The sequence below is a fragment of the Anabrus simplex genome, chromosome 1 (genome assembly GCF_040414725.1).
Source record: "Anabrus simplex isolate iqAnaSimp1 chromosome 1, ASM4041472v1, whole genome shotgun sequence".
In the NCBI taxonomy this organism is placed as follows: domain Eukaryota; kingdom Metazoa; phylum Arthropoda; class Insecta; order Orthoptera; family Tettigoniidae; genus Anabrus; species Anabrus simplex.
Genome location: NC_090265.1, coordinates 550,578,944 through 550,601,146, shown reverse-complemented (window position 1 = coordinate 550,601,146; position 22,203 = coordinate 550,578,944). Strand labels below are relative to the sequence as shown.

At 38.3% G+C, this 22,203-nt stretch overlaps 1 protein-coding gene across 2 annotated transcripts in view; it reads left to right on the top strand.

Moving 5' to 3' along the window:
• Positions 1-22,203, top strand: part of LOC136857128 (integrator complex subunit 15) — a 123,480-nt gene that overhangs the window by 19,266 nt on the left and 82,011 nt on the right. For both annotated transcript variants that reach the window (XM_067135537.2, XM_067135538.2), the window contains exon 2: positions 15,772-15,881. In XM_067135537.2, the coding sequence (XP_066991638.1) occupies positions 15,772-15,881 (110 nt within the window). The remainder of the gene's footprint in view (positions 1-15,771; positions 15,882-22,203) is intronic.

Genomic DNA, 22,203 nt, shown 5'->3' with positions numbered 1-22,203 from the left:
TTGGTAGGTGTGCTAGGTACCAACTGATGAGCCCAGCCTAGCACACGGGGGCGAGACGCTGGCAACCAGGAATGAGTTGGCTGGAAAATTTATAATGTCCAATACGGACCATTTATATTGGTATTTTAGCTAGGCCTCGTCGTACAGGACGTATTGCCCGTTGGGCGTATTTCAGCTTTTCAATTCGACATGTGGCACATTAGAGGATCAGAGAATGTGGTTGCAGAAGGATTAAGCCACATGTTTTCTGGTGACATTAAGTCCATTGAACAGGAGGACAGTTCTTCTCCTTCCATTTCTGAACCTTCTTGTGTTAATGCTATTGTGACTGATTCCCTTATGTTATTTCGTGATGTCGAAAAATATCAATGGGAAGATCCAGTGCTGGCTCCTATAATGGAAACCCTTTTCTTCTGGGGTACATGTTGTCCCTTATGTGCTGAGGAATGTGGTTCTGTGATGCCCTTCGAGGTACGATCATAAGATGAAAGTAGTTGTTCCAGGTGTTCTTGTGACCATGATCTTTAAGTACTATCATGAGACCCCATTAGGGCGACATTTAGGCACCTTCAAAACCAGAGACAAAATCAGAGAAATATTCATCTGGAAGAATATGGACGGCAAAATCAGGGAAATGTTTAAAGCCTGCAAATCTTGCTTGCTTAGTAAGCCCACCTTGTCTATTAAGCTAGGGCTATTATCATCTCATCAAGCATCTCACCCTGTGGAGCGTTTGTATTGTACCAGGAATGCCTATGGCCTGGCACATCATTTTTATAATTCATTATTTATTAAAGAACTGCTCAGCTTTAGCATTTGAAACAGCTGTACGGAGAAAGTTCTCGATTCTGCTGCTTGCTGTAGGAGTGAGAGAGAGAGAGCGGGGAACAGGCTGAGCGACGTAATCGCCACATGTTGTCGACCCTCCCCTATGGAATAGTCTGGAAATTTCATAACTTTTAAATGGCTTAAGTTACAGAAATAAGAGCTACACCAGCGTGAAGCCCGCATTTTGAAATGGTAATAGCCGAAATTTGAAGCCAATCCGTTCTGTAACTTCGAAGATATTAAGGTAGAAATTTTGCTGTACAAGACCACTTTTCCATTGCTTGAAGCAGCGAGCCAGTCCACAACGGGTTTATAAGGTCAACGACTCGCCGTGTACACTCAATTGAAATCTACAACTCAACCATGGAAGGCGATAATGCTGTCGGATCGCACTACGCAAAGTCGAAGTGAAAACCATGCTGAAATACTTAGGAGTTCACCATACGAGACCGCGATTCTTAGAAATTTCAACCACGTCATAGACTTGTGAAATATTTCAAAGTGCCTCTAAGTTGAACTCCGTGTATAAAACTTAGGAATTTTTTTTACCGAGTTGTAAACTGTGTGTGATAATTTAAACTTATGATTATTGACGTATTTATGAATTTGGAGACGTTTTGACGTGTGCTTCATCTTTGAATATGACTTCGAACTGGTCAATGTGTTATGATAGTCAAACACTCAGTGATTAGTAAGATTGAATGTGGACAATTTTTCACATATTTAATGAATGTTCGAACTGTGTTAGATACGTATTAGAAAAGAGACTGAACCTTAAGGACATTTTATGTCGGTTATAGGAAATATGGATTCTTGTAAGGCTAACTTACACAGAAAATCTACTTAAGAAGTGTGTTCTAGAATTTTAGAGACTGTTGAATACGTCGTGTATGAACTGAATTTACTTGTGATTTTCCATTAACTGTGACATTCATTCTGAACTTATTACTTGTTTCAAATGTCATGAACTGTGCCCAGTGTTAAAATCTCACGCTACATGAACTGTGCATTTAAAACTCCAGTGACTTAAGAAGTGACAACATTTCTACTGTAAATATTCTAAACAGAGACCTGTGTTTTAGGCTGTGCTACGTTTCGTATTACCGTGTCAATTGAACTTTCCCATGTGTCTATTTATCTCTGACAACACCAGAAATCTTGACAAAGTGTTGAAACCTCGTATTTCTTCAAACATCAAATTCAACACGGGACAGGCTACATTGTTGGAGGAGATGCGTGGTACGTCGAGGTATTTGGAACGTGGTACGCCGCTGTTGGTGCTGAGTTCGACCTCATCGTGGGAGTTCCAGTCACCGATCTGCGGAGCCGCATTTCATGTGTTCCTGTTTGCTGAATTCAGGTGATATAAGTGCACTTTACAATTTTTCTCTGGTGAATAATCTCAGCATAATGCACTAGACAATAACTGACTCATTGCAAAGGCACTTTATCAACCACAATTCTTGAGTGCTACATTAGTCAAGTGCAAGTGCCTAATTCATAAAAAGATTTTATCATGTGAATTTCAATTTTACAACCTAGATAGACTGTAGGAAGTAAATTAGATGAACTCTAGGTCTGTGTATGACAACAAATCAATTTAAAAAGACTTAGGGATTTTCTGAGGCAAGTATGTATTTTATATTTGATCCATTTCAATTTAAATAGACTTTAGGATTTCACAGAAGTGATTTGCAAGATTCAGTGTTTAATTTGAACTTTTGAAACCTTAGTCCATTGATAAATTAATTTCAACTTCAGGTCTTATAAGAAAGGTTCATGAACAAAGTGTTTACTTTGAATCATATTTAATTTTGAATTTATGAGTGGAGATTTAGTTGGACTTTAGGATCAACCTATATGAACTGTAGTGTTTATTTAAGTGAAGTTATTAAGAATAGTAATTGATTTTGGACATTTTCAAACGTCAAGAGAACATATGCGATGAAAGATTATATTTTGTTCAACTTTACCAGCATTTAAGAATTCTGGAATTTAATTTTTATTTGAACATGTTAATGGAAAGACATATTTTCAAGACAGTCTCTAGTATTTAAATGTGAGCCAGAAGCAGGGTGATTTTTATTCAGATCTTGAATACATTTATTAGAAAAAATTATACCATCTATTATTCATCCTGCGAAACTTCCTTCTCTGTACCGGCTCCAAAAGTACCGCACACTACCTGAGATCCTTCCCATGCTCATGAGCCCAACAACTTTTCCTGGTACAGTATATAGATTACGTCGGACCCTTCCCTCAATCTAAGGGAAACGGGAATAAATTCATCCTTGTGTGTGTGTAGATGGTTTCACCAGATTTTCATGGTTATTTCCAACTAAGCTGGCTACCATTCAGTCTACTATTTCTTGCCTTAATACTAACTTCTTTAGGTCTTTGTCAATATATAGTTTCCGATGTGTGTCAGGTCAGGATCACCCTGCTACCGTATGTGACAGTAGATGGTACTACCTGCGACTGTCTGGCTGAGGGTCAGGCGGCCAGTACCAAACCTGGCAAACTAGGGGAGAACCAATGGCTACGGGCGGATGAGCTCTCCCTTAGTAGGTTTGATGAAGCCTTTGTGTAGGAGATGACACATAAATTCATCAAGTTCAGGGCACTCTCTTGCCCTTGGGGTGGAAAACTTCCCCTAAAGGCGGATGAACCATATTTGGTCAGCGGCACATAAAGTCCTCAATGGCGGACCAGGCATAAGGACAGTAGGTCCCTCCTCGGCTGGAATGGCGGACGAAGGCTGCAGTGACTAGGAACCCTTCAATCGTCTTGCATCTGCTTGCCATTGAAAATAGTTCTTAAGTCATCAAGTACAGTGCGTTTGCTGAAGTGCAGCAACACACTCACTCTAAAAGAATCTCACGCACAACCGTCTTCCAACAACGGATTGACACTTCCAAAAGTCCTGCAACGATCAGGAAGTTGCGACGGGGGCAGGATTGTGATGTCTGGAAGCCTCTAGTGATAACTTGGCACGTAGGTGGTAGATGTGTGATTGGTCATCTTGCTTAGGATTGTGGCTGTAGAGCAATTCGGTTGCTGCATCTACGACTGAGCAGTCCCATTTAGAGTCCAATCTGCTCACCTTACATGGGGAAGGGCCTAGAAAAGGTGCCCTAAACATAGTCAGCCATTTCTAGTACCGATTGGATAACCGCGTCCAATGGTATCACCTCAATGCGGTCGAACAAGAAAGAAATTATATTTTGCTATATGGAACGTAAGAACACTTAACGAGAGACCCGAAAGGAGAACAGCCCTTGCAGGTAGAGAGTTATGAAGATACAATATCGGCATATCAGCACTCCAGGAGACCCGTCTTGCTGAAGAAGATCCGTTGAATTAAAACGGAGCAGGATACACTTTCTTCTGGAAGGGTAAACCTACCAGCGAATACCGAACATATGGAGTAGGCTTTGCTATCAAGAATAAGCTTCTCAGAGACCTGCTGGAGCTTCCAACTGGACATTAGGACTTTGATTAAATGGTGACCAGCATGCCACAGTAATTTGCGCATTGACATTAGGACTTTGATTAAATGGTGACCAGCATGCCACAGTAATTTGCGTATATGCCCCCCCATTAGACTCTGATGATGACATCAAAGAAACATTCTATTCAGATCTGGATTACATCCTATCAAACATCAATCACCTAGATAAAATCATCTTGCTTGGCAGTAAAAACTCCAATGGTATTAGACTCCTTTCAAAATGTGCTGAGCATGGGTTGATAATCACCAACACCATCTTTCGCCAAAGGGATTGCTTCAAAACATCGTGGCAGCATCCTAGATCGAAACACTGGCACCTCATTGACTATATAACACTAGCCAACATGATTTTGCGGTAAAATAGAAAATATGTCATTCTTATGGAAATCGCTGCCCTGATTCCGAAAATGATGCTATTTTTTTCCTATCACGTCTAGTTTTGACGCAATTCAGTGTTTTAGTATCTGCATGAATTCGTAAGATGTAATGTTGAGAGATGTTCTTGCGCAACTGTTTTTTAGAATACAATTATGTGAATTGATTTGTTGTTGTTTGCATTTTATTACAGGTTTATTGCTGTCTAAATTTTCATTTTGTAGTTGGGGGTTTCCTGGTAAATTCATAACAAACTCCCCCAGATACACAATAGACCGCGAGGTATGTAGGATTGAAGATAAGACAGTTTCAAAATGTGCTGAGCATGGGTTGATAATCACCAACACCATCTTTCGCCAAAGGGATTGCTTCAAAACATCGTGGCAGCATCCTAGATCGAAACAATCTAAGGGTCTGTTTTAACAGACATGTTAAAAGCACCAGCCCTTCTGCAATGTTTATGATGGACTGATAAAGCAGTTTCCTTGCAAAGATAACAGTCTGAAAGTATTATACTCACGAAGATGAACTTGTATTTTGTACAGATGTTTCAAATCTTCTATGTCATTTGGGAGAGAAAGAGTATGATCCTAGTAACTGGCGTGTTTTTATTGACTCTTCCAAAAGAAGTTTAAAGACTGTTTTGTTTCATAATACAAATATTCTGGTATCCGTACTACCTGCACATTCCACAAAAATGTCTGAAACATACGAGACCTTAAAGTTGGTGCTTAAAAAATTAAATATCACGAGCTTGGATGGCAAATTTGCGGTGATTTGAAGATCATTCGATTGTTGCCGGGACAACAAAAAGGCTATACAAAATTTTCCTGTTTCCTATGCAAGTGGGATAGCAGGGCATGGGATAAACATTGGGATACAGTGAATTGGCCAGAAAGGAAACAACTACAACCAGGATCCAAAAATGTCTTGAATGTAAGTCTTATTGACTATGAAAAAAATTCTACTTCCACCCTTGCACATCAAATTAGGTTTGATGAAACAGTATGTCAAGGCATTAGATAAAAGCAGCCTATGCTTCCAATATTTATCCAATAAATTTCCTTCATTATCAGATGCAAAAATCAAAGAAGGCGTATTTGATGGACCACAGATTCGTAAACTGATGAAGGAAAAAAATTTCACGAACACGATGACCAAAATTAAGAAAGAGGCATGGAACGCATTCAAAGATGTAGTGACTGAATTCCTTGGCAACATTAAGGACCCTCAGTACAAAGAAATTGTAAGGAAAATGTTGGTAAAGTTTAAGGAACTCAGTTGTAATATGAGCCTTAAGCTTCATTTCTTAGCTTCGCATCTGGATTATTTCTCTCCAGATTTAGGAGCTGTCAGTGAAGAACAAGATGAAAGGTTTCACCAGGATCTCAAAGATGCAGAACGACGCTATCAGGTACGTTGGGATGTGAATATGATGGCCGATTACTGTTGGTCAATTGCACGAGACGACCCTTTTAGAGATCATTCGGAACTTCAAAAACCCGGAAATTCCACGGAAAACGGGAAAAGACGGAGGTGTGAATCTAACGTGCACATAATGTAAGTAAAAAAAAACTATGCACGTTTAACCATGTAATTTTTATTCAAGTTACAGTTATATTAATTTAAAAGCAACTGTACAGCCGAAACTAAATAGGCGCTTTATGCTTCAGTTTCACGAATTTCAATATACATTTAAAATATAATACAAACCATCTACTTGCTTACAAAGCAGCATTTATGTGTATTTAATGCATGCAAAATATGATTATGTTTTGCAAGCTGAAATTTACATTAATACATCAAATTTAATCAATACTAAGTATCAACAATTTTACGTAAGAACAAAATAACATTTTGTAAAATTGCCACTAAACCAGATGTGATACGCCAAAACTGATTTTTTCTCGGATTCTGCGTTAAGAAATTCATAAAACCCACCTATTTTCGTTTTTACCGCACAAAAAGTTTTTTGCAGGCTAGTGTAATCGTCCACGAGCAAGATCTACGCGATGCTCTCATCACCAAAGCAATGACGGGAGCTGATGACTGTAGGACAGATCACCGACTTATTAGATCAGTGATGCATTTGTCACTGTCCACCCAGAGGAGGAAACAACAGAAGAGCTTCAGACATACTTTTGACACCGAGAAGTTTGGCAATACAGAAATTACTTCAAAATACAGAGAACTCCTTCATCGGATTTTGCCGAAGGAATATCAGCCTGATGTAACGCAACACTGGGAGAGTCTGAAGACCACTATTCAAAATAGACCTCTCTATATTGCCTTTATTGATCTTACTACGGCATTTGACTCTGTGAACCGAGAAGCTTTGTGGAAAATTTTAGCTCTATGTGGTTTTCTGCAGAAATGTATTGCCATCTGGAAATTGCTCTACACTGATATGATGGCAGCTGTCATTGGCAACGCCTCTATTGGAGTGCCATTCCATATCAATACAGTTGTTAAGCAAAGCTGTGCGATAGCCCCCATGGTTTTCCTTGTATGTTGCTGCTGTCATGGGAACTTGTCAGAGATGATCTCCCCCCAGGAATACATAATATAACTTACAGGATGAATGGTAAACTTTTTAATTTGAGCCGTTTAAAGGCAGAAACTCGGACGTTCTCTGCAGCATTAGTTGAATTACAGTATGCTGATGATAATGCTGTCGTAGCTCAGACACAAGAAGAGCTTGTGATAATCCTGAATGCTTTTTCTGCTGCATACAACAAGATTGGACTCAAACTGAATACCAGCAAAACACAGATCATATACCAACCAGCTCCTGGGGAAGGTCAAAGAGATATCAATGTTTTTGAAGAGGCACACACCACCAGTATAGAACTGATGGTTTTAAGATGCCAGCCACGATGGACAGGGCATGTAGTTCGGATGCCCAATAATTGCATTCCCAAACAAGTGTTTTACTCTGAGCTATCAATAGATAAATGCTGTGTAGGCGGTCAGAGGAAGCAATTTAAAGATGTAAGCAAGACTAACTTGAAGAAATGTAACATTGATGTTGATAACTGGGAGAACTTAGAGCCCTTGACCGTTCATCCTGGAGATCACTAGTCCATTATGGCACACTGTCTTTTGAAGAAAACCGCCGACGTACAGCGAATGGCAAGAGGCAATGTAGGAAAGAAAAAGAAGTGCTGAGGAGACATAGAAATAACATGACTGCTCCACCTGGGACTACCTGTCACCACTGTGGCAAATTGTGTAACTCCTGCATTGGACTGTATAGTCACCTCCGAACGCATAGATGAAGAGGCATCCTGCCTGGAAGACAAACCTACTTGATTACGAGTGTTTGCTATCATCATAGTCTCTGATAATGCTAAGGCTTTCACATCTAATTTAATCTGAAAATTCTGTTTTGACTTATCCATATCCCATGTCACTACTTCTGCTTATTACCCTCAACCATCTGTGGCTGAGCGCATTAATCGTAATTTTTGATCTACTTTGATCGCGTTTCATCATGAAGATCATTCTAGGTGGGATACTTCTCTGCATTAGTTATCTTTTGCTCTAAAATCGGCTGTTCATGAGTCACACAAGTTTACTCCTGCCTCTCTCATGTTTAAGTTTGTTCCCAATATGCCGCTGTCTAATCTAGGGTCCATCAATGAGATTTTGGCAGAGACACTAGATCCCGATAATATTAGGGACCTGTGGAAGAAGACTAAAAGTAACTTTAAGGCATCTCATGAAAAAGTTAAAGAGAGATATGATCGTGGATGGAGACCCACCAATTTAAAGGTCGGAGATCAGGTCATGGTTAAGAATTTTGTACCTGCAGGCAAGCTAGCCCCTAGATTTCATGGACTGTGTATTATTTTGGATTTGTTAATGCTGGCCATTCTTTTGGTGAGCAATCCAGCCACTGAAATAATATTTACGGTTTATTTGTCACAAGTAAAACCCGTATGAAATCTCTGTTTTACAAGTATTTTTTAAAATTTATGTATTTATACTTAGTTGTGAATCTGTGCAAGTGCGATACGGACCATGAAGCTGATTTTATGAAATCTCTGTTTTTCAGTATAAGCTGCTAAGTCATGGCAGTGAGAAAATAGTTATATTTCTTTCCTTAACACCATAGAATCTTTAAATTCTTTAAATTCATAAGTTAGTTTGTAAGTTATGTAGAGGAGGCCTACTGCCCCTCTAAAATACATATAGGGTATTACCTTTTATGTTCCACCTGTGTACAAACCTTCCCCTGTAGTAAGATTTGCTTTTCTTCTGTTGCCCGTCTGCCATTACCTTTCCCCTGCCTCCAAAACTGAGCCTGCATTTCAATGCCGTCAGCCTTATCTGCACCTCCAACGTACATTTAAACAAACTCTCCCTCTCTCCATAAATAAAAGTCACTGTCGTCCAGAAAATTATTGTTTCTGTGCCCTAATTGTCATCTGCGGTCGGGTCACAACAACTGGTGAGTGATGATGGTGCGGGGTAAGGGCCTACCCTGCTCTGGTCCAGTCTCCTTCATTACGGCGAACTTGAGCACCATCTTTAATGGCAAGGGCTGAGGTGCGGTACCACAACCGCCTACTTCTTCATGGGGCAGTACTTCAATATCTGATCTGTGGCAACCATCACCATGGCTACCCCTCTCAAGGTAGCGGGAGAGATATATCTGAGGGTACGGGGGGGGGGGGTTCAGAGGGACCCCACCTGGGTATCGGCAGCGGTGGCCGCTCTTGCCGTCAAACTTGGACTGTACCTTCTGGACTTCTACAGCTTCATGAATACTTCAAGACTTATTTACTGCATAACAACTTACAAATGAACTCTCCATCAAGAAACATTTGACTACAAACTTCAACTTCAAATTTTTATAAAAAGTTAAATTTCTAAACTGTGCCACCTGTGTAAGAACATTAGTGGGTGTATCGGAGGTCTGTTACCTGAAGACGACTCTTTGTTGGTCCAATAAGTGTTGCTGCTTCCAGGCCATACGTCAATATAGGTACCAGATATATTTTGTACAAGCTGATCTTGGAAAATAATGGAAATGTTTCATCCCAAAGTATTTGATGTACAGCGTGATAGAATTTGGAAGCTACACTAAAGAAGGAAAAACCCAACGCCTCCTTATTTTCTACTTTTACCTTTAATAAAGTTACCAGTATCTTCAAGAAACATAACGTAGAAATAGCTTTTAAAACCAACAGTAAGAATGCTGAAATCCTACACAACTCCACATCAGTGAACAAATTTAATAGTTTCTCAAAGTCAGGAGTTTATAGATTAAAATGTAATAGTTGCAATTCTTCGTAAGTGGGGCAGACCGGGCGTAGTTTCAACACTCGATATTTAGAACATGTAAATGCTTTAAAATACAACAAATTCTCAGCGGTTGGGCAACATATGTATGATTACAAATACAGTTTCACTAACATAGAACAGGACATAGAAATCCTTGAGATAATAAACAAAGGATCTCTTCTCAAGATAACAGAAAATTGTTTCATACATTTAGATCAGTACTTGAACATAAACTATAATCTCAATGATATCTCAGAGAAATCCAATAGTTTATTTTACCTCCTCATTAACACTTTTGAAAGTGCATAGCCAAGTTTTAACATCACGGTGACCATCCCTCACAGATAATTTTAATCTTTTTATTTAATCAGTTTAATCCATGCATGTTTTATGTTCTGTGCTTGTACATTGTTTTTGGACTTTTTATGCCTTGTATAATTCAATCAATCAATACTGATCTGCATTTAGGGCAGTCGCCCAGGTGGCAGATTCCCTATCTGTTGCTTTCCTAGCCTTTTCCTAAATGATTTCAAAGAAATTGGAAATTTATTGAACATCTCCCTTGGTAAGTTATTCCAATCCCTAACTCCCCTTCCTATAAATGAATATTTGCCCCAGTTTGTCCTCTTGAATTCCAACTTTATCTTCATATTGTGATCTTTCCTACTTTTATAAACGCCATTCAAACTTATTCGTCTACTAATGTCATTCCACGCCATCTCTCCGCTGACAGCTCGGAACATACCACTTAGTCGAGCAGCTCTTCTTCTTTCTCTCAATTCTTCCCAACCCAAACATTGCAACATTTTTGTAACGCTACTCTTTTGTCGGAAATCACCCAGTACAAATCGAGCTGCTTTTCTTTGGATTTTTTCCAGTTCTTGAATCAGGTAATCCTGGTGAGGGTCCCATACACTGGAACCATACTTTAGTTGGGTTCTTACCAGAGACTTATATGCACTCTCCTTTACATCCTTACTACAACCCCTAAACACCCTCATAACCATGTGCGGAGATCTGTACCCTTTATTTACAATCCCATTTATGTGATTACCCCAATGAAGATCCTTCCTTATATTAACACCTAGATACTTACAATGATCCCCAAAAGGAACTTTCACCCCATCAACGCAGTAATTAAAACTGAGAGGACTTTTCCTACTTGTGAAACTCACAACCTGACTTTTAACCCCGTTTATCAACATACCATTTGCCTGCTGTCCATCTCACAACATTTTCGAGGTCATGTTGCAGTTGCTCACAATCTTGTAACTTATTTATCACTCTATAGAGAATAACATCATCCGCAAAAAGCCTTACCTCCGATTCCACTCCTTTACTCATATCATTTATATATATAAGAAAACATAAAGGTCCGATAATACTGCCTTGAGGAATTCCCCTCTTAATTATTACAGGGTCAGATAAAGCTTCACCTACTCTAATTCTCTGAGATCTATTTTCTAGAAATATAACAACCCATTCAGTCACTCTTTTGTCTAGTCCAATTGCACTCATTTTTGCCAGTAGTCTCCCATGATCCACCCTATCAAATGCTTTAGACAGGTCAGTCGCGATACAGTCCATTTGACCTCCAGAATCCAAGATATCTGCTATATCTTGCTGGAATCCTACAAGTTGAGCTTCAGTGGAATAACCTTTCCTAAAACCGAATTGCCTTCTATCGAACCATTTATTAATTTCACAAACATGTCTAATATAATCAGAATGAATGCCTTCCCAAAGCTTACATACAATGCATGTCAAATTCGTGTCTTTGGCTGATGGTGACCCAGATCTGGAGTCCAAAACTAGTACCATGTATAAACAACTTATAATGTAACCCACATTATAGAACAATTTGTATTGAAAAGGTGGAATCAGTAGAAAATAATTAATTTTTTTAATGTACTCTCAGTTCAATACGGACCGGGCGAGTTGGCCGTGCGTGTAGAGGCGCGCGGCTGTGAGCTTGCATCCGGGAGATAGTAGATTCGAATCCCACTATCGGCAGCCCTGAAAATGGTTTTCCGTGGTTTCCCATTTTCACACCAGGCAAATGCTGGGGCTGTACCTTAATTAAGGCCACGGCCGCTTCCTTCCAACTCCTAGGCCTTTCCTATCCCATTGTCGCCATAAGACCTATCTGTGTCGGTGCGACGTAAAACCCCTAGCAAAAAAAAAAAAAAAAAAAGAAAAGAAAGTTCAATATGGATCAATCAATATGAAATTTATTTCCCTGTATCCACCTGTTCAAGCTCGCACCTTCCTTCACCTCTGTAAACCACAGTATCCTCGTAACAAAAATCATCACATTTCAAGAGTTGGATTATGGTGGATACGAGTATTTTCAGTTTGGAGGAGAAGCTTGTGGCTTCTGTGTGGGTACACTAGCGACCTTATGCCGGAAAAACTATAAGTATGGTCGTGCAGGATTTTAGAGCTTGTTTTGGAAAGGGGCTGCTGAGCAGAAGTAACTTATTTGAAGTGGGAGAGGATAATGAAAAATGACCAGGTTGCTCCTCATACTCATGTAGCCCGTGATATTGTGATGTCTTACCCACAAAACATGACGTTAAAATTAGGATTTACCGAGCTTGATAGCTGCAGTCGCTTAAGTGCGGCCAGTATCCAGTAGTTGGGAGATAGTGGGTTCGAACCCCACTGTTGGCAGCCCTGAAGGTAGTTTTCTGTGGTTTCCCATTTTCACACCAGCCAAATGTTGGGGCTGTACCTTAATTAAGGCCATGGCCGATTCATTTCCATTTCTAGGCCTTTCCTATCCCATTGTCTCCACAAGACATATCTGTGTTGGAGCGACGTAAAGCAAATAGCACCAAAAAAAAATAATTAGGATGTACCCCCATCATTTGACTACAGTGAGTGTGGATTACAGTCCTACTGAAATGAACTAATACTCTCTCCTCAGTTTTGGTGATCTGGAACTGGGGGAGAGGAGTATTCTATTCTATTCTCTGAAGAGATAATGATGGAACTCACATTGATTTTCTAGATGTATAACAGGTGTATTTCCTTTCATATATATATAAAAAATAAGAGGTTTGTCTGTACATTGCTCAGAATTTGAAAATAATGGTATTTCTGTATCAGTCATGTCCACAGTAACAAGAAAATGCACTTTTTTCTTTTCCGTAATTTCTGTCTGTCTGTCTGTCTGTCTGTCTGTCTGTCTGTATGTATGTACACGCATCCCGAGAAAATGGCTGAAGAGAATTTAATGAAAATCGGAATGTAAAGTCGGGTGATGAACCCCTACAATCTAGGCTATAAATTATTATTCACGCTAAGTGAAATGGTAGTTTATGGGAAGGCCTGAAATTTATTCTCAAATATTTATGTTATTAGTGGTCGTGTCTTAATGAAAATCGGTATGCAAAGTTGGGGTAATAAGTCAATATAATATATGCCATAAATAATTGTATTCAGGCTGAGTGAAATGGCAGTTTAGGGGAATGCCTAAAATTTAATTTTCAAATATTTATATTATTAGTGGTCGTATCTTAATTGAAATCGGTAGACAAATATGGGAAATAAGTCGCTACAATATAGGCTATACATAATTGTATTCACGCCGAGGAAAAGGGTAGTTTAGGGGAAGGCCTAAAATTTAATTCTCAAATATTTATTATATTAGTAGTCGTATCTTCACGAGAATTGGTATGCAAAGTCGGGGAATAAGTCCCCATAATCTAGGCCTTCAGTAATTTTATTCACACTGAGTGAAATGGTAGTTTAGGGGAAGGCCTGAAATGTAATTCCCAAATAAGTTATTTATGTTATTAGTGGTCGTATCGATAAATACTACATAACTAACATAACTATACTTAAGTCGTAAGTTAGTAGTAGTTATATAAGAAGTTATTAAATTTCCAATCACTTATGTCTTATACATTGTTACCGTACCGCATATAACCACAGATATATTCATGAATTTGGATTTTTGTTACTAAGTCCATATCAGTGCCAAGTCACGAGAAAATGGGTAAACAGAATTTAGTGAAAATAGGTATGTAAAGTCTGAGAATAAGGAACTACAGTCTACGATATAAATAATTTTGTAAGACGCCCTAATATCACAGAGTCGAAAGAAAACTAATGTGAAGGCCTGCAATATAGAAAGCTCATAAACTTTATCAACAATAACATTACATTGACCATTGTTTGTTGTGATGTGCTTTTTGTCTTCTGTTTCTACTCATTCTCGATAGATAGGATTACTGCAGCGTACCGAGGTTTTTAAAATTTGTTTTACATCGCACCAACACAGGTCTTATGGCCACGTTGGGATAGGAAAGGAATAGGGGTGTGAAGGAAGTGTCCTAGGCTTTAATTAAGGTACAGTCTGGTGTGACTGGTGTGAAAATGGGAAACCACGGAATACCATCTTCAGGGATGCCGGCAGTGGGTTTCGAATCCACTATCTCCCGGATGCAAGCTCACAGCTGCGCACCTCTAACCACACGGCCAACTCGCCTGGTCGTACTGAGTGTAACAGCCTGCCTGTTATATTGGCAGGAAGTAGCTGGAGAGTTAGATAACTTTCTTCTTTAGCATGCCATTCCTCTGGTTTATACATTTTCTGATATTACTGGTGTGTAACACACTGGTTCATCATAGCATTCGAGCTATTCAATCCCTACTCTGAGGCACTGATTGGAATGAGTAGTGTGAATATTTAACGGAATAATGACAGAGGAGTGTTCACGACAGTCTGCGACCTGGTTATTCCAGCTCTGGAACTTTGGACTGTTATATCGACACCGTAGTACTGTTCGTAGAAAGTGAGAAAGTGTGCGGTTTTCATTTGATCGAGTATTTAATATGATAGCATTGCTTTCAATTGCTACATTCCTACTGACATTTTTGTAATGACCTATGTTAATTCAGTTAGGAAACCACCAAGTCAGTCTTTCTGAAAATCCCGTAGCGAAGCACGGGTACATCAGCTAGTATTTAATAAATATGGTTTTATAACAGGTGTGTGAAAACTCACAAATTTTCTGCAGAAATGACACATAGAAGGTCTACAGCAATTTCCGATGAATAGAAAAAATTAGGATTGGAAAGAATGAAAAAGTACTGGACGGATCACAAGAACCAAACAGTAGCCTAAAACCTTCAAAGATAAAGTGAATGCGCAACAACTCATGTGGTTCAATATGGCCAATAAATTTAATAAATAATAATAATAGTAATCATAGGTGTATTGTAGGTGTTCTGGGACTTTTTGCCCATACTGTGAACTTTTAACTTCTGTGCTTATGTAGCAAGTAATGGTCAATCACATGGGCGCCCATATGACAGCTTCTAGAGGGGGTCCCAGACCTGGGGGTACGTAGTAATTTTAATATTTTGGAAGATAAATGGCGATTTGTATTCTGCGCTAGAATAACCCACGGTATCCCCTGCCTGTTGGTGGTGGACGGTACTACCGCTTTTACATAATACTGACTTTTAAATCATTTTCTTGAAAGGAAAACCCGTGACTACACTAGATTTTTGCCTTTTCCGGAGAGCTAGAGGGGGGCCGCGGCCCCACCTTGCCCCCGGGTATGGGCGCCCTTGGTTAATCATTATTGGTGTCTGTTGTTATTTATTGACTTTTTTTTTTCCAACACCACCATCATTCTTAGTTACTGGCTGTGTACATTACCACTAAATTATCATCATCATCATCAATGTCCCACTCCAGTCGCCTGGATGTGGTTATTAAATCATCATAATTCTTGTAATTATTTCCTTTACAGAACAGATTTGTGTCCATCAGGGTGGAGGACGTTTACCTGGTCTTGCTTCAGAAATTATATCTGAATTCATATTTTGCGAGACGGATCGAAGAGGAGGAAGAAAGAGAGCGGTGAGATTACTATCTTTCTTATACATCCTAGGCTGCTCCTGCAAATCTCAATTCAAATTATATATTTTTAAAAAATTCTTCCCTGCATTATATATCTGATTCAAGTATTTGGGCTGGTTGTTTAGTGTGTATAGGTTTAAAGTATCTAAGTCATCACTTCCTGTTTGTAATGTGCATGATATTAATACAGTTATTATTTTACAGTTCCTTATTTTATTAAACATACAATTAAGATCATTAAGATCTTCTCTGATAAAATATGTTTGTGTATATCTGAATACTAACTTAAAAACAAGTTATATACAAAAGAGAGTAAGAAAGGTAAATGAAAAGACTAGTATTATAATATCATTTACTTGATATAGTGTATAATTATATTGTATTGAAAGGTGGACCCTCTTGTCAATTTATTTCTTATAAGAAAGGACTAGTATTCATTATGGTACTGGACAGCAGACCTATTTACTTATTGCAACACAGACAACAACATGTGTATTGTAGGAGTACTGGGAGTTTTTGCCCATACTGTGAACTTATAGCTGGCTCCATGGTGTAGGGGTAGCATGTCTGCCTCTTACCCAGAAGTCTCTGGTTCGATTCCTGGCCAGGTCAGGGATTTTTTGCAGAATCTGAGGGCTGGTTCGAGGTCCACTCAGCCTATTGGTTAGAATTGAGGAGCTATCTGACGGCGAGATAGCGGCCACGGTCTAGAAAGCCAAGAATATCGGCCAAGAGGATTTGTCATGCTGACCACACGACACCTCGTAATCTGCAGGCCTTCGGGCTGAGCAGCTGTTGCTTGGTAGGCCAAGGCCCTTCAGGGCTGTAGTGCCATGGGGTTAAATTAAGTTAGTGAACTTATAACTTCTGTGTCTATGTATAGCTCATTCCATGTTAAGAAAACAGTATTGCTCTTCTGAACCTACAAGGAGTGAACACACCCCCTCTTAGACATCCATAATTCCTCTTGGTTAAGGAATATTATACTGTACTCTGTAATGTATTATGAAAGATGGATGAAAAGGATGAGACAGTTTTGCCCGTGAGTTATTAAAATAACTAGGCCTACATAACATTTCCTTTCTAATAAGTACATTTGTAGGGAGGAAGCACAATGGCGGGAACAGCATCGCTTCGTTGCTTTCCTTCATTTTCCTTCTTCTGTGTTGCCCTGGTACAGGTGTATCATGTAGTCTGTCACTCTGTGAACCGCCGGCAGTTCACTTCTGTAGTGAAATCATCTGCAGCATTTATTTGTTGCTTCTGTGTTTTTAGGCTTTAAATCAGTGCGTACTTGTCTCATGTTGAGTGAGAGTTATGTGATAAGCCTACGTGTTTGATTTCTTTCTTTAACATTAATACTGTGATCTTTTGTAGAGTCATCTACAGTATTTATTTGTTGTGTCTGTTTTCTAGCCTTTATATCACTCTTGTGTTGAGTGAGTGTTCTGTGATAATAGGGCCCGGATTCATATGCACTAAAAACTCCAAAAATATGTATGCACATATTCACTAAAAATGTTTAAAATATGCATTAAAATAAAACAGATACATTTACGAAATGCATTATTTAATTTTAACTCCGTGATAAATTGATGAACATATTTCATTCCTTGGAAAATGATATAGGGCAGTAGGTTTTCAACGGTTTTACAATGTTTACAGGAGCCAATGATTTTCTGTTGCTGAACAAAATTAATTTATACGCTGAAAATGATCGTTCTACGTCGACGGATGTAGCTGGGCAATACATGTACATTGGCATTGCCTGATTCCACTTATGTAGTTGCTTATGGATTGAATCTTCTTCGGTTCTGGTTTTGAATCTAACACTGCACTGAGTTTCCTTTTAACTTTTATCTCCAGTTTAACCAGCGACACCATTTAAAGAACTAATGGTGTTTTGAATTAACTGAAGGGATTCATATAGGGGTGCATCGCGAGTTTCTAGGCCGTTAATCTCCTTCAAAAGTGACAAATAATCCACATGTCAGATCGTATCGAATCCAAGACAGAAGCATGCATTGAAAGTAAATAGTTCTTCCTATGGGTAGATTCATCTGGTGTCTTTTGATTAGCACAACACATTTGCAGCGAAATGTTGCTGCATACAAAAGCTTTACAAATATCAGCGGAAAATGTACTAACTTCACACCGTCTTTCCATGTCGGTTAAAAGTAGCTGTTGCATATTCTTAATCTGTTCTTTTGATTTGAAATGTAAAGTTGTTTTCGAAGGCTGTTCAATTTGAAATTTTTTATCACATTTTACACTCTTGTCACTTGTATAGTCAATATTGCCTGTTTAATTTAAAAAACCTAGAGCTCATATCTTTAGGTATTTTTACAGTTTAATATGCGATAGGCGTTTGGACGCACTGGTAGAAACTTCCTAACCCGATATAATGAACACATAAATGCGGTAAAACACAATAATTTTTCCTCAATAGGCCAACATGTCGTAGACTATAAACACAGTTTCACAAACATCGAGAACGACATGCAAATCCTGAACATAAACCCCAAAGGCCCCCTGCTCAACATAACAGAAGAATTTTACATCACTCCAGATCAGTATACCTATCCAAATTACAACATAAATGAAATTACAGAAGAAACTAACATCAATACAGTTATCCCCGCCCTAAAAAGCTCTTACCTTAAGATAATCAATAAACAGAACACGACACGCGACAGAAAAACATCAAACAACACACCCAGCTCCACCCCCACAACAGCAACTCTCCCTACCCCTCCTTCCCTTCCCCTCACAGCAGCTAGTATGAGCCCTAGAAGAACACGAAGTAGTGCACAACAAGCTCGCATATCAAACACAACTCAGCCACACCAACAACAGTAAGTACATATTCAAATTAGCACCCACAACCCTTAGACATTCCTCCAACATAAATATCACTTGTAGCTCAATCTTATCTTCCACAAATAAATATAACATCACTGCACAGCTACAAATGGGAAAGGAGCCACTACATTGAACCCAATGTCACTCAAATTTTATGGACGTCACAGGACAACATGGTTCGATTTTAACATAAGGCAACAGATTCAACACACAGCAGAGCTGAACATATTTTAGCCTAATTCTATCCATACGTCTGGCACCTTTTTAAAATTGGAAAGTGTTGTATTCTATGTATATACATGAAGACAAAATCATTTACTCATACCATTTTACAAGCAAATCATATCATTTAAACTCCAGGAACAGCAACTAAGTGTACAACTATGTAAATAAGAATTGAACACAGAAGTCAACCGATGAATTGAACAACAAGCAAGACACAAACGTTCATGTGCATGAAGTGTTCCTATATACTGTATTCATCTTATATATATATATAAGTTAGTTTTAAGTAGAGATGTGTTTTACAAACTAATTTTAAGACCTTAAGCATATTATTTTAGACATACAATTGCATTGTTGCACATAGTGACATATACGCCAGTTCACGTTACGACATGCCCCATTTAGATGTGACCAAATGTTTGTTATCATATGGCATTCCTTAGACAATACAATCTTAATCATAGCTTCATCACATATATATGAATGTATGGTTCAGCTGAAGATGACCTTATGTAAGGGGTCGAAACCGGTCCTGTAGCATAATAAGTGCAATAATCAGGTATTGATAGATGGAAATCCTTTTGTATTTCTAATTATGATTAGATTAATACAAGAACTGAGATCTGGTTTTGAGAAAACAAGATCCCAGTTGATTGAACTGACTTCAGCCTCAGGTTCAGTTGCCAGTTGTAAGTGATGACAATGCCAAGTGAACTCCAATTGTAAACAGAACAAAACATCTGACATACTCTTCATGCAACAAAGTAGTCTGTGGAAAATGTTTGCAGAAGGTAAATTGCTTGAACACATCTGTAAACAAATAGGGACTGTCATTTTTATCATCTTATAAGTTTTTGTAAATGCATTCAATAGCATGTATGCCAACATATTTCATTGTTACCTAGTAGAAGTGAAGAAAAATGAGCAATTTAAGTACAGAAAATGTCAATGTGCTCTTGTTGCTGTGCTTTAACGTTGTCAGAGTGCTCCTTCAGCCGAACATCTTCAGACACTGAAGATTTATTTTGCTTTGCCTTGTATCCAGTTCCATAGATACAAGTGCTTATCAACTGGTGCAGTTGAGGAATTTGATGAACTGCTGTTTCAAATCACTGAGAAATCCTTGACCAGTGTGAGAACATATCTGTGAAAGATTTAATTTCGAGCTTTGTAAGTATGGTTTCAGAGTAGTAGGGTGGATGGTAGCTGTTTCGCTTTTCAAATGATTTTCTTGTTGCTGAGGGAATTTAATGTCCGTGATCTTCTTGTTTGTCATTGCAACCAGCTTTTGTCCCAGCTGACAGTTTTCACATTCTTTTGCATCTTGTTCATTTTCAATGTTTTCCTTCAACTTCTGAATCCATTTCTGAATTTTGTTGAGATCTTGCAGAAGTTTGTACAGTTGCTGAGCTAGTTCCATTTCAGTATTGTCTGTTCCATCTTCAATTGCTCATAGTAACTTGTTAATGACCCTAGTTATCGAAGGGGATTTTTCTGCTTCTAAAACGTGTACATATGCTGCTGCTGCTGCTGCTGTCTGAACAGTGGCTGTGTTTACAGTGCAGTCTCCTTAGATGATGTCGTGTTTCACTGATCTTAAATTATGCCATGTAATGCTATGGCATATAGAAATTTACTCTATGAGTACGATGTAAATTTACCTAACAATTGTATAATTTATTCATACATTAAGTGTAACTCTGTTCTTTTGGTTAACCCTAAACCAACTGTAAATAATGACCCCTGTGTTTACAAAGTACAGTCCTGTGCGAATTAATCGAAATGCGGCAATAAAGTACACATTTTTAATTTTTTCATTTATTTACATAATTCGTACCTTGAATACTTTCTAATTTCTAATATGTCCTCCTTTGTGTTTTCATACGATTCGGCATTGATTCCCCAAGCATTGAGAACATATTTTTCAGTTCATCATCATGAAACCACACTTTAATTAGAGATTTTATCATGTGTACTTTGGTGAAATAGTCAAGTTTTGCGAGTCTCTTTTTGGGTTGTGAGTGGAGTGGTTGGGGAGTGAATCTGCATGTTTCTAATGTTTTCCGCAGACATCTGTTAGCTGGAAGGAAAGCTTGCAAACCTGTAAAGAACATGGGAAATGTGCAAGAAACGTCCTTTGTGGGCATGTAGTCATCAGGAATGAACAATAAAACACTGGAACACAGTTCTATTCTCTGATGAGAGTCATTTTCAAGTGCAGGGGTAGAGGGTTCAATATGTACGCCGAGCAAATAATGAGGCAATAACTTCACATCATTTGCAACAGACCGTAAAACACCCTGTGCAGAAGATATTTTGGAGGTGTTTCACACATGAAGGATTGGAATCCTTGGTACCAGTGAAGGGATGAAGAAGTCTGACCAGTACATCCAAATAATGCAAAAAAGAGTTGTTCCTGAGCTGCAGAAGAGGTTTCCAAATGGAGATAGAATTATTCAGCAAGATCTGGCTCCTTGCCATATTTCAAAGAAAGTGAAAAAAAATTTCCATGATAACAATATTCATGTTTTAGAGTGGCCAGGGAATTCTCCTGACATAAATCCCATAGAAAACTTGTGAGCTATTTGCAAAAACAAACCTATTACAGAAAATAAAGAAAGTAGTACACAACAAAAAGTAATAACTAATCTAAAAACTAAAATCAAAAATAATAACTTGATTGTAACTAAAGCAGATAAGGGTAACGTCACAGTTATCATAAATAAAGACGACTACATCCAAAAAACAATTGATTTCATAGAAACAAATGGCATAAAGGAAATAAAGAAGGACCCCACCAAGAACTTAAACACAAAAATAAAAGAAACTCTAAAGGACACACAGTTCATAATAAATGAAAAAGAGAAACAAAAATTAGTCCTGATGAACCCAAGATGCCCAACTTTAAAGTCTCTCCCAAAAATTCACAAAGAGAATTACCCTGTTAGACCTATAATTAATTGTCGTAACAGCCCCACATTTCAATTATCAAAATATTTACTTAAACACTTACAAAACCACATTACACTAGAAAATAGTAATTCAATATCGAATTCTCTGGAAGCTATTTCCAAAATACAATCAACAGAAATAAACGAAGAAACTGTAATGGTATCATATGACGTGACCAACATGTATTCCAATATTCCTATTAAAGAGACCATAAACTTAATAGAAGAAAACTTAAAGAATCAAGATAGACTAAGTCACATAGAAATTAATGAAACGATAAACT